Raw genomic sequence first — 12,465 nt, forward strand, 5'->3', positions numbered from 1 at the left:
AGCAGGCCCATAGCACTGCCACTACCTAAAGTCACCGAGAGTCCGACAGGAGTCCAGCAAATTGCTAGTAAGCGGGCTGCTCAAACCGTTGGTCTGTACCAACTGTCGAACCTCCCTGACTATTCGCCAGTTCAGGGGAGACCACCGAGAAGCCCCCGTGTGCTCTACATATACAGGAAATGCAGACGCTTCTAGCGGTGCACCGGCCCCCGCGCACTCCCTTACAATACTTCGCCAATGACCCTCAGGCGACGGGGGAGGGGATCTCGCGGGTTGTTCGTCCATAGAAAACCGGCTCAAGCCGAATCTCAAAGTCCGATCCCGAGTAGGATCTTTACCCCCTGCATACAGCACCGCCCGCCCGTGGAGCCCCCCAATACCCAGGGTCCCCAACCATGTCCCCCTTCCAACCCCTGCCGCTTGGCAGGGGGGTGGGAAAGGTGGAGGCCCAACCCCCACCTCGGGGCACAAGCGGAACCCCCAGAGTGGGGCCTCAGAGGGGTCGGTCTGCATTCCTCCCTCATGGGGTCATTCCCCACCACCAGGGGCAGTGCCTTTGGGGAGATAGGGGAGCCATGCTCCACCACAGCGCGGTCGCCGACCCTGCCCAAGGGATCTACAGCCGCGTCCCCACAAACCCCCGTAGCCGCCACCCGCCACACCTCGCGGCGCTCTTGGAGTGCCCAAAGGGCTCCCCTCACCCGCCCAAAAAACCCACAAGAGGTCGGATGCATCCTGAGACCGCCCTTTCCATGAGTTTCCATGAGTTCCTCCCCTGCTTCCAGCAGTGAAGGGAGATCGACCGCCAGCCCCAGGGCCCCAAGCCCACACTGCTGGCACAAACAGTCAATCAGTTTCTCAACCTTGTCCCTCGATAGGGACGTCCCTCCCTCCCTCACAAGGAGAAGGAGCACCTTGGCAGTCTGCGACACCAATGCGGTGGACATGACTGCAGGTCCCGGTCCTGCTGGAGCGTCCAAGCACCCTCCTGTTGTCGGGATCAAACTGTGGACGAGATCACATCGGGGTCACCAATTGTTGCTATCCCCTCCTGCGGCTGTCCACCCTCCTGACCCGGGGCTGTCCGTCCTCGCTTGGACGACGACTCTCAGTCACCGATGCGGTGGAAGCAGATCTCATTTATTCCCTGGGACGCTCCCGGTATTATACCCGTACAACAGACCGCATCCACAACACGCGCTGGTTTCGTAACTTCTGTCCAATCACAGCCTCAGTCACGCACTCCGCATGAGGCTCCGCGTCCAATCGCAGCCTCGGTCACACACCATGCACGAGGCTCTGTGTCATGGGCTGCCCGCCCTCCTTCTGGTCAGTTCTTTGACTGCACAGGTACTTTCCCAAATTTTGGAGCTTCCGGGTCCGTTCGGTCACACACGCAGTCACAATAGCTATACTTGCATAGCGGCATCGAGCACTAACAAACAGCTATTGCTTAATAAGCAGCCGTTGAGACCCACAGGAGCCCAAAACGGAACATAGCCCTCGAGGTGCGGCCTCACCTGACCTCAGTACAGAGGGACAATTACTTCCCCGCTCCTGCTAGCAACACTATTTCTGACACAAACAGATGAACAGGGGGCTTCTTTGCAAAAGAGGAATATAACAACGCATCACAAATTACAGTAGAGCCAGGAAATAACAACACAAGACAAAAACAACACCAGCCCAGGGAAACAGTCGTCACTCTAAGTGCAAAGCTGCAGGAAGCCCAGCACTTACCAACGTGTGAGTGGTCACCTAGAGGCAGCAGCAAAGGCCCTGAACATTGACACATCTATTTCGCAAGGTGTAAGACCTTGTGGTTGCAAAATAAAACCACAAAAATTCTGCTTTGAAAACAAGATACAAATCAGCATGCCACTGGGACAGGGGGCTTTGTTGATGGGTTTCACTTCACGGATCTCCTGCCTTGCACAAAGCGGCATTTGCAGAGCAATTGCAAAGAAGAACAGAGCTGGAGAAGTCAGCTACAGGTCAGCAATGCATGGACTTGGGAAACAAAATTGCATAGGAATGGGTGCTGTAAAACAGCCCATGTCTTGTGTGCTCTGTAAGAACACAGCATGTTTTGACATCCACACTTACCACTTATGCAAGAGCAAGTGAAGGTGGCAGAATCTTTCTCAAGAAATGCAGCCTGGGGCCAGAGTCCACATCATGGGAGTTGTCCCCATTTTGTGCAGGTCTGGATGTGATGAGAGTGCCCCAAATGGCTGAGAGACAGCAGACTGCGATGGCTGATCTGATTTCAAGAAGGAGCATTTGTGATCTGAATCTCAACTGAAGACACAGCAGCAAAATCCATTAAAAACAACACTATAACAACAAACAGCCTGAGTTCTGGATCTGTACTGGAGTTCATTGGAAATCATTCTGTTCTGAACGCTGGATCTTCACAGAAGAGGGTCCTGATGACATCACATCCTCTCCTATCAGTTACGCCGCCTAAAAAGTTAAGAGACAAAGATCACCCGCGCTGCGCTGCACCGCCCCAAGGACGATGGCCGCGTCTCCTGCACTGCTCCTCCTGCTCAGCCTCACGCTCTGTGAGTATGGAAGCGGGCTCATGGGGCACCTTGGCCACGAGGAAGGAGGACAATGGGGGAAGGCATTCCCCTTGCACCACGGCCAAGACACTGGGCAAAACGGACCCAGGGGAAATCAAGGGCAAACCCAAAGGACGCAGTTCAGGGCTGCTCAGTGACTGCGCAGGAAAGCGGAAGCGGTGGCACTGCAGCGCGATACGCAGCAGGAACAGAGCCTGTTCAGACAGGTGTTGCTGGAGGGGATGGGGAAGGGGAGACAGGGGGCACTGAGCACTTGTTAGGGGGGACTCCAGCACAGCACCCAAGTATGCTGAACGGCAAGGCTCTCCCTCCACATTCACCTTCACAGCCCGGCTGCCTGCCTGCCACGCACAGGCGGGGAAGAGCCCTGCCCAAAGGCCCCGGGAGCTCTTCCCGATCTGGACGTGACGGGACATGGCCAACTTCTGCCCACAGGCTGCACTGGGGCCAAGGGAGAGAGGAACTCCATGGTGGCCAGGTTCCTCAACAGGAATATGAAGCACCCCAAGGAGGGACAGCGGCTGGAGATGGAGTGCCTGCATTATGACAGGGACAGTGGTGTCTCCTGGGTCCGACAGGACAAGGATGGGATCGTTCACTTCATCGTTTACACTTCCACGTTATCCCGGACCACCTTCCCGGGGAATGAGAGAACATCTTCGAGATTTGAAGGGTCAAAACAAGGCAACTCCTATCGGCTGGTGGTGAAGTCCTTCACTGAGCAGGACCAGGGGACCTATTTCTGCATCACCAACATCAACCAGGTGCTGCACTTCAGCTCTGGACAACACATCTACTTCACAGGTCAGTAACAGCTTCACCCAACTAGCTTACACACACCACCCCAGCCCGTGCCTTTTTTTATCTATCCCATCGCCCACACTCCCCATCTCCCTGCTTCTTTGCACAACGCGTTTCATTGCACACGCACTGCTCCTCCTCATACAGGCTCCCTGACCACCAGCTCTGCTCGCGCTACCGGCCCTGCCCAAACACAGAGGTGGTCGCGCAGCCCAGCGGCACCTCCCCATCCCATCAGTGCCTCTAAGGGACGAGAGTAACAATGTCCGCAGCCACCCTCTCCTTCCTCAACTCATGTTCATCCGGAATGTCCTGACTAATGCATACAACACCTCAAAAAGAAACTCCCAGGTGAGGTGCAAGTTGGACTGAAGAAAGAAAAGATCCCCAGGTCCCTCAAAACATTGTTCCTAATAAGGAAGATCTCTGATTGTGCTGCTAAGGAATTAGAAACCCTGAGCCTTCTATTGGCATGGTTGGGCAGTGTTTCACCGTATCACCTTTCAAAATGGGCCCTACAGAGATACTCCTGCGCTGGCTGATTCCTCGGAGGGGTGGCAGCGGTTTTATTCTATTTTGCTGCATTCATCCATTTCTCATTCCAGTCACTACTGCTGCAACAGCAGCACCCACCACACCCGCTGCCACCACCCACAGCAGCCAGCTCACCAGCAAGGACATCTCCCGGCACAGCCCGCATCCAGGTAACCCAGCTCCCTGCGGGGAGGCAGGGGCTCTGCCTGCACTGCTGCTTTGCTCTCAACAGCCTGAATTAAGGCCTGTGCTGACTGATGTGGGGAGAGAGGAAGGCTTTGAATCTGTATCAGAGAGCTGCCCATGAAGGGGGGGAAACTAACTCCATTTTGTAATGGGCTGACCAGGAAAGAGGTGCAGTGACCTTCCACAGAGATATTTGACTTCTCTGAGTGAGGCACTAAAGGACGTGGGATATTAATGGGACGGAGAAGGACAGGCTGATGGTTGGCCTTGGAGATCTTGAAGGGCTTTTCCAAACAAACTGATTACATGATCCCATTATCCAAGCTACCATTCATCCCACTTGCGGTGACCCAGAAGTTACAAGCATGCCAAATGATGGGTCACACCAAAACTAGGGATTGCATTTTCAGATAACACTGCTTTTAGCTTCAGCAGGGAATACAAGAAGCCTGCTGGCTACATGTCCTCCCTCAGCTCCCCAGCACAATGTGGACAGCAGCAGCCCACGGCTGGGCATGTCACCTGCAGATATGCCTGGTCCCCACCTCTCTCTCCGTGCCCTAACGAAGCCCTCTCCTCACCTACACCTACCACCAGCCTTGCTCAAAGCCACACAGCTCCCTTTGCTGCAGGACCTCCCAATTACACTGCCACAGCTGGCCGTAACCCCAGCTGGGAGCTGGGCCTTTCCTCTTTCTCCTCTCTCTCCTTTCTTCCTGCAGGAACAAGCAACGAGAACACACTGAATTCCATTTGTGAAGTTCTCCTCTGGGTTCGAGTGGCTGGCACCTGCCTCCTGCTCCTCACTGCCATAACCATCACCATCGCGCTCTGCCAAAGTAAGTCGCACCCTGATGAGTTAGAACGGACAGTCTAAGGGGTTAACTATTGCACGGGGCTAGGGTAAGTACAAGACAAGAAAAGGAACTCGGCAAAACTCCATTATCAGCATGGACCAGTACCAGGAACTGCCGGAAGCCGGAGTGCCTCTGCAAAACAGCAGTGGGGTGAATGGAACAGGGCGAGGAAGACGTCAAGCCTTCATCCAATGACCACCAGGAGGAACTACAACCCATGTGCCAGGGGGAGGGTTTGCACTATGCAAAGGAATTCCCAGAGAATGCAAATGAATTCCCGGAGAATAATGAATATGTAGATGGATCCCGGGAAACATGCGGAATATGTATAAGCTTGGCTTTTAAATGCGTGGTGTTTTTGCTTACTGATGTGCAAGCTAGGAGGAAATATCCCCTTGCACCCTGCACATGCGCAGAGCTGAAGAAAACGTTCCTGCTTTGTAATCTCACTCAGGTTACTGAGTCTGATTCCGCAAGAAACTGACACCCTGCAGAGCTTCCTGCAGCCTCACACCAAAGAGTACAGCCCGCTCCTCCAGGGGAATGGGCTCTCTGCCTATTGCCATCACACAGCCAGGACATAGGGAATGCAGAAGGACCGCTCTTAAAATCCTTTTCCAGACTTTCCTCAGCTCTAGATTTAGCTTGAAAAATATTTATCCCATACTACACTGTGAGACAATAATTGAAAACACAGAAACCTGATTCTACCAGACGTCATTGTCTCTACCATCCTGAAATCTGTATATCAGTGTTGGAAGTACCAGAACCCAAAGCACTGTGGAACAACAGGAGAAGCGTGCTTCACTGTGAGCTTTGCAGATAGAAATGCCAGGACTTCCAGCAGCAGCTGGAGCTATAGCCAAACTACTTCCTTAATTACACACATTCAGAGGCTGCTACGCTGAAAGCAGTGAGGCTACACTTCTGGGAAGGAAAAAGCCTTTGGAACAATTTCATGTCTGAAATCTTTAATTTCCCCCAAGAAAACAGTCAGTGCAAAGTGCCAGCATTTCTCTTTTCCCCCCTCCAACTGAAACAAAGTTTGTGATTTGAGAGTCAATTCTGAAACTTTCAGTCAAATCTCACTTCTTTCTTACAAAGGAGATCAAATGTTGGAAGTGCACAAAAGAGATGAATGATCAAAAGCAACCACGCCTCACACTCCATTGTCTCTCGCAGGGACCAAGCTCACCGTAAGCAAGCAGTGCTGCGTGGCTGCTCAGCAGAAGCCACACAGGCGTCCTCCTCAAGCACCGCACTGACACCAGCAGCAACACAGACAGCTGCCCTGATGCAGCGCGGCCATTTGCCTGCTCCTCCTGAGTCTGCCCATCAATCACACCCAAAACTCAGCTCTCATACCCCAGCCTTCCTCTCATTTCCAAGGCCGTCCCAAATAAACACTTCTAATGCTTAACGCTCTCAGTGTGTTCTTTGGGTTCATTCACAATTTTCATAGGGGCACAGGGACTGAACATGCCACAACCAACCCCACTGATGTTTCAAAAAATAAAGAAACCCTCTTCCAACTATATTGAACTATATTTGTCTGTGAGACCAGGGATCCACAGCGGGAAATACCTCCCAGCTTTCCAAAAGAAATCTTCTCAGAAAGCACCAAGATTATTCATCTCTAACTCACATCCTCCTGAGCCCATTCCAAAACCTGTCAGACTCTCTCTTCCCTGCATAATTTTGTCTGCACTCTGCACAGCCATAACTCATAGATTAACTGTTTCATGAAAATAAATTAAATACAGACCAATTTCAACACAACCTTTACTTTCAGTAAACCGCGCTGCCTCCATTTTTAAGGGGAGGAAGAACCTCCATTCCTCAAAGCTCATCCTTCTTTTCCAACACTCGCAGTTGCACTAATCAGTGCTGATGATGATTGCTGCTCAGCAGGGGATGACTCAGCACGGCGTTATATAAGAGGATCTCAAAGATCACAATTTAACCTTCACAAACCTTAGTGTATGCAGAACAGCTGCTCAGGTGGGAGTAATGTCTGTAGCTACAGCTCAGGAATTTTCCCACTTTGGTCACAATGCTGGTACAAGGCAGAAGCAGCTCGCTTCAGCATCTCACAACACATGGGACAACTTCAGCCATCCATCCACAAGGCATGCCCACAGCTTCAGCTCCTGACCCACGCTCCTCCACCAGGCAGTGAAGCCAGGCACTCCCCAAAGCTCCTGATCCCATTGCAAAGGCAGCATGAATTCTCTTTAGATGGAGAAGAATAAACTGACAACAGAAGGAGCCCACACAAGCAGCATAGNGCTGCCTCCATTTTTAAGGGGAGGAAGAACCTCCATTCCTCAAAGCTCATCCTTCTTTTCCAACACTCGCAGTTGCACTAATCAGTGCTGATGATGATTGCTGCTCAGCAGGGGATGACTCAGCACGGCGTTATATAAGAGGATCTCAAAGATCACAATTTAACCTTCACAAACCTTAGTGTATGCAGAACAGCTGCTCAGGTGGGAGTAATGTCTGTAGCTACAGCTCAGGAATTTTCCCACTTTGGTCACAATGCTGGTACAAGGCAGAAGCAGCTCGCTTCAGCATCTCACAACACATGGGACAACTTCAGCCATCCATCCACAAGGCATGCCCACAGCTTCAGCTCCTGACCCACGCTCCTCCACCAGGCAGTGAAGCCAGGCACTCCCCAAAGCTCCTGATCCCATTGCAAAGGCAGCATGAATTCTCTTTAGATGGAGAAGAATAAACTGACAACAGAAGGAGCCCACACAAGCAGCATAGGTGTCTCACTGGGAGATGGACAGAGGCCTAACAGTCCTTTCTTCACACTTGCTTGATGGGATTTCAAGACACACATTCTTGTCATGTTATTTAATCAACAAAGTCCGTTTTCTATTTCAATTTCAAAATAAAATTACTCGACTATATGCTGACATCACAAGTCTTAAAACCTCAAAGTAAGCCTAAGTTGCCCCATTCTACAAGGCTTCACACCGGCTTTCCTTCCTTACTCACCAATATGCTTTCAGGCCCATTGAAATGAGCCTGGGGATAACCAGACAATTTTTGCTCATTTTCTCACACAACACCACATCCATCAGGCAGCAGGGCCTGCTTTCTGGCATCCAGGAACAGGGGGCTCATTTGCAAAAGAGGAATACAAGAACGCATCACAAATTACAATAAAGCCAGGAAATAACAACACAAGACACAAATAACACCAGCCCAGGGAAACGGTCCTTACTCTATGTGCAAAGCTGCAGGAAGCCCAGCACTTACCAACGTGTGAGTGGTCACCTAGAGGCAGCAGCAGAGGCCCTGAAGGTTGACACATCTATTTCGCAAGGTGTAGGACCTTGTGGTTGCAGAATAAAACCACAAAAATTCTGCTTTGAAAACAAGATACAAATCAGCATGCCACTGGGAAAGGGGGCTTTTTTGATGGGTTTCACATCACGGACCTCCAGCCTTGCACAAAGCGGCATTTGCAGAAAAATTGCAAAGAAGAACAGAGCTGGAGAAGTCAGCTATGTGTCAGCAATGCATGGACTTGGGAATCAAAACTGCAAAGAAATAGGTGCTGTAAACATCCCCATGTCTTGTGTGCTCTGTAAGAACACAGCATGCTTTGACATCCACACTGGACCACTTAAGCACAAGCAAGTGAAGGTGGCAGAATCTTTGTCAAGAAATGCAGCCTGGGGCCAGAGTCCACATCACGGCACTTGTCCCCATTTTGTGCGGGTCTGGATGTGATGGGAGAGCCCCAAATGGCTGAGAGACAGCAGACTGCAATGGCTGATCTGATTTCAAGAAGGAGCGCAGCCAGTCTGAATCTCAACTGAACTCATGGCTGCAAAATCCATTAAAAACAACACTATAACAACAAACAGCCTGAGTTCTGGATCTGTACTGGAGTTCTGCGGAAATCATTCAGTTCTGAACGCTGGATCTTCACAGAATGGGTCCTGATGACATCACATCCTCTCCTATCAGTTACGCTGCCTAAAAAGTTAAGAGACAAAGATCACCCGCGCTGCGCTGCACCGCCCCGAGGACGATGGCCGCATCTCCTGCACTGCTCCTCCTGCTCAGCCTCACGCTCTGTGAGTATGGAAGCGGGCTCACGGGGCACCTTGGCCAGGAGCAAGGAGGACAATGGGGGAAGGCATTCCCCTTGCACCACGGCCAAGACACTGGGCAAAACGGACCCAGGGGAAATCAAGGGCAAACCCAAAGGACGCAATTCAGGGCTGCTCAGTGACTGCGCAGGAAAGCGGAAGCGGTGGCACTGCAGCGCGATACGCAGCAGGAACAGAGCCTGTTCAGACAGGTGTTGCTGGAGGGGATGGGGAAGGGGAGACAGGGGGCACTGAGCACTTGTTAGGGGGGACTCCAGCACAGCACCCAAGTATGCTGAACGGCAAGGCTCTCCCTCCACATTCACCTTCACAGCCCGGCTGCCTGCCTGCCACGCACAGGCGGGGAAGAGCCCTGCCCAAAGGCCCCGGGAGCTCTTCCCGATCTGGACGTGACGGGACATGGCCAACTTCTGCCCACAGGCTGCACTGGGGCCAAGGGAGAGAGGAACTCCATGGTGGCCAGGTTCCTCAACAGGAATATGAAGCACCCCAAGGAGGGACAGCGGCTGGAGATGGAGTGCCTGCATTATGACAGGGACAGTGGTGTCTCCTGGGTCCGACAGGACAAGGATGGGATCGTTCACTTCATCGTTTACACTTCCACGTTATCCCGGACCACCTTCCCGGGGAATGAGAGAACATCTTCGAGATTTGAAGGGTCAAAACAAGGCAACTCCTATCGGCTGGTGGTGAAGTCCTTCACTGAGCAGGACCAGGGGACCTATTTCTGCATCACCAACATCAACCAGGTGCTGCACTTCAGCTCTGGACAACACATCTACTTCACAGGTCAGTAACAGCTTCACCCAACTAGCTTACACACACCACCCCAGCCCGTGCCTTTTTTTATCTATCCCATCGCCCACACTCCCCATCTCCCTGCTTCTTTGCACAACGCGTTTCATTGCACACGCACTGCTCCTCCTCATACAGGCTCCCTGACCACCAGCTCTGCTCGCGCTACCGGCCCTGCCCAAACACAGAGGTGGTCGCGCAGCCCAGCGGCACCTCCCCATCCCATCAGTGCCTCTAAGGGACGAGAGTAACAATGTCCGCAGCCACCCTCTCCTTCCTCAACTCATGTTCATCCGGAATGTCCTGACTAATGCATACAACACCTCAAAAAGAAACTCCCAGGTGAGGTGCAAGTTGGACTGAAGAAAGAAAAGATCCCCAGGTCCCTCAAAACATTGTTCCTAATAAGGAAGATCTCTGATTGTGCTGCTAAGGAATTAGAAACCCTGAGCCTTCTATTGGCATGGTTGGGCAGTGTTTCACCGTATCACCTTTCAAAATGGGCCCTACAGAGATACTCCTGCGCTGGCTGATTCCTCGGAGGGGTGGCAGCGGTTTTATTCTATTTTGCTGCATTCATCCATTTCTCATTCCAGTCACTACAACAACAGCAGCACCCACCACACCCGCTGCCACCACCCACAGCAGCCAGCTCACCAGCAAGGACATCTCCCGGCACAGCCCGCATCCAGGTAACCCANCACCCACCACACCCGCTGCCACCACCCACAGCAGCCAGCTCACCAGCAAGGACATCTCCCGGCACAGCCCGCATCCAGGTAACCCAGCTCCCTGCAGGGAGGCAGGGGCTCTGCCTGCACTGCTGCTTTGCTCTCAACAGCCTGAATTAAGGCCTGTGCTGACTGATGTGGGGAGAGGGGAAGGCTTTGAATCTGTATCAGAGAGCTGCCCATGAGGGGGGGAAAACTAATTCCATTTTGTAACGGGCTGACCAGGAAAGAGGTGGAGTGACCATCCACAGAGATATTTGACTACTCTGAGTGAGGCACTAAAGGACGTGGGACATTAATGGGACTGAGAAGGACAGGCTGATGGTTGGCTTTGGAGATCTTGAAGGGCTTTTCCAATCCAAATGATTCCATGATCCCATTATCCAAGCTACCTTTCATCCCACTTGCGGTGATCTAGAAGTCACAAGCATGCCAAATGATGGGTCACACCAAAACAAGGGATTGCATTTTCAGATAACACTGGTTTTAGCTTCAGCAGGGAATACAAGAAGCCTGCTGGCTACATGTCCTCCCTCAGCTCCCCAGCACAATGCCGACAGCAGCAGCCCATGGCTGGGGATGTCACCTGCAGACATGCCTGGTCCCCACCTCTCTCTCGGTGCCCTAAGGAAGCCCACTCCTCACCTACACTTACCCCCAACATCACTCAGAGCCACACAACTCCCTTTGCTGCAGCACCTCTCAACGGCTCTGGCACAAATGGCCGTAACACCAGCTGGGAGCTGGGACTTTCCTCTTTCCTCTCTCTCCTTTTATTCCTGCATGAACAAGCAACGAGAAGATGCTGAGCTACCGCTGCGATACAGTCATGTGGTTTAACCTGGCTTGCGCCTGCCTCCTGCTCCTCACTGCCATAACCATCACCATCGCGCTCTGGCAAAGTAAGTCGCCCCCTCACACCCTGCAGAGCTTCCTGCAGCCTCACACCAAAGAGCACAGCCCGCTCCTCCAGGGGAATGGGCTCTCTGCCTATTGCCATCATGCAGCCATTGCGTATACAGGACATAGCGAATGCAGAAGGACCGCTCTTAAAATCCTTTTCCAAATTTTTCTCATCTCCAGATTTAGAGTCAGAAATATTTATCACGTTCTACACTGTCAGACAAGAAATTATAAGCACAGACAACTTCCTCTACCAAACTCTACTGGCTCTACCATTCCAAAACTTGTCTAAGTACCAGAACACAAAATTTTACTGAACCATTTATTTTTGCCTTTTTGTGCTGCTTTGAATTACCAGTCAAGACCCATGGGCTGCATTAATTTCTGCAGCAGGCAGAACAAAGACAGATTGTTGCACCACACCTGGATTTTCTGCTGTTATTCCTGCCTCAACATTGCAATCAGCTGAAGGCACCCTGAGGTATTGATAGAGATGCCACAATGGGGACAGGTATCGTTCAGGGAGATGGACGTAGAACTGCTCTAAGGCAGCTCAGAGCCACCAGAGCAGGCACAGGGCCTCTCAGGGACTCTGCCTCAAGGCAGAAGCAGGTATCTTTGAGTCACAGCCTTTTCTCTTCCTCCTTCCATTTGAAACAAAAGATTGTCATTTGAGACTAAATTCAGAAATCTTCAATAAAACTCTTGATTCTTCCTTCCTAATGAGATCAGATGTTCCCATGTAGACAGCAGAAAAAGAGTCTGCAGAGCTGAAACAAACACAACCACACGTCACATGCACTTAACACAAGCCCATCTCTTGCAGGGACCAAGCTCAGCGTAAGCAAGCAGTGCTGCGTGGCTGCTCAGCAGAAGCCACACAGGCGTCCTCCTCAAGCACCGCACTGACACCAGCAGCAACACAGACAGCTGC

At 51.8% G+C, this 12,465-nt stretch overlaps 2 protein-coding genes across 7 annotated transcripts; both read left to right on the forward strand.

The window, feature by feature from the left end:
- Positions 1-1,810: 1,810 nt before the first annotated feature.
- Positions 1,811-12,465, forward strand: LOC110391598 (T-cell surface glycoprotein CD8 alpha chain-like). 5 transcript variants are annotated; one of them, XM_021383545.1, is made up of 5 exons: positions 1,839-2,567; positions 3,024-3,392; positions 3,995-4,093; positions 4,832-4,948; positions 6,149-6,401. In XM_021383545.1, exons 1-5 carry the CDS (start codon positions 2,522-2,524, stop codon positions 6,229-6,231), a joined length of 714 nt encoding a protein of 237 aa, XP_021239220.1. In that variant the 5' UTR covers positions 1,839-2,521; the 3' UTR covers positions 6,232-6,401. The 5 variants fall into 5 exon arrangements, with proteins under 5 accessions (XP_021239217.1, XP_021239216.1, XP_021239220.1 ...); XM_021383541.1 differs by lacking the exons at positions 3,995-4,093; positions 6,149-6,401 and adding an exon at positions 12,358-12,465 and having other exon boundaries at positions 1,819-2,794; XM_021383540.1 differs by lacking the exon at positions 3,995-4,093 and having other exon boundaries at positions 1,839-2,794.
- On the forward strand, positions 7,920-11,353 carry LOC110391597 (T-cell surface glycoprotein CD8 alpha chain-like). Of its 2 annotated transcripts, none has more exons than XM_021383539.1 (4): positions 7,920-9,066; positions 9,523-9,891; positions 10,494-10,589; positions 10,677-11,353. In XM_021383539.1, exons 1-4 carry the CDS (start codon positions 9,021-9,023, stop codon positions 10,811-10,813), a joined length of 648 nt encoding a protein of 215 aa, XP_021239214.1. In that variant the 5' UTR covers positions 7,920-9,020; the 3' UTR covers positions 10,814-11,353. The 2 variants fall into 2 exon arrangements, with proteins under 2 accessions (XP_021239214.1, XP_021239213.1); XM_021383538.1 differs by lacking the exon at positions 7,920-9,066 and adding an exon at positions 9,074-9,293 and having other exon boundaries at positions 10,677-11,348.

This window comes from Numida meleagris, unplaced genomic scaffold (genome assembly GCF_002078875.1).
Source record: "Numida meleagris isolate 19003 breed g44 Domestic line unplaced genomic scaffold, NumMel1.0 unplaced_Scaffold415, whole genome shotgun sequence".
In the NCBI taxonomy this organism is placed as follows: domain Eukaryota; kingdom Metazoa; phylum Chordata; class Aves; order Galliformes; family Numididae; genus Numida; species Numida meleagris.

What these genes read in the sequence shown, in the direction of transcription:
- LOC110391598 (XM_021383541.1), top strand. Translation starts at nt 2,620, where the DNA reads ATGGGGGAAGGCATTCCCCTTGCACCACGGCCAAGACACTGGGCAAAA. An exon ending in ACAACACATCTACTTCACAG is followed by an intron (nt 3,393 to 4,831) that starts GTCAGTAACAGC and finishes TTCTTCCTGCAG; the next exon opens with GAACAAGCAACGAGAACACA. An exon ending in CACCATCGCGCTCTGCCAAA is followed by an intron (nt 4,949 to 12,357) that starts GTAAGTCGCACC and finishes CATCTCTTGCAG; the next exon opens with GGACCAAGCTCAGCGTAAGC.
- LOC110391597 (XM_021383538.1), top strand. Translation starts at nt 9,119, where the DNA reads ATGGGGGAAGGCATTCCCCTTGCACCACGGCCAAGACACTGGGCAAAA. An exon ending in AACAGAGCCTGTTCAGACAG is followed by an intron (nt 9,294 to 9,522) that starts GTGTTGCTGGAG and finishes TTCTGCCCACAG; the next exon opens with GCTGCACTGGGGCCAAGGGA. An exon ending in ACAACACATCTACTTCACAG is followed by an intron (nt 9,892 to 10,493) that starts GTCAGTAACAGC and finishes TTCTCATTCCAG; the next exon opens with TCACTACAACAACAGCAGCA.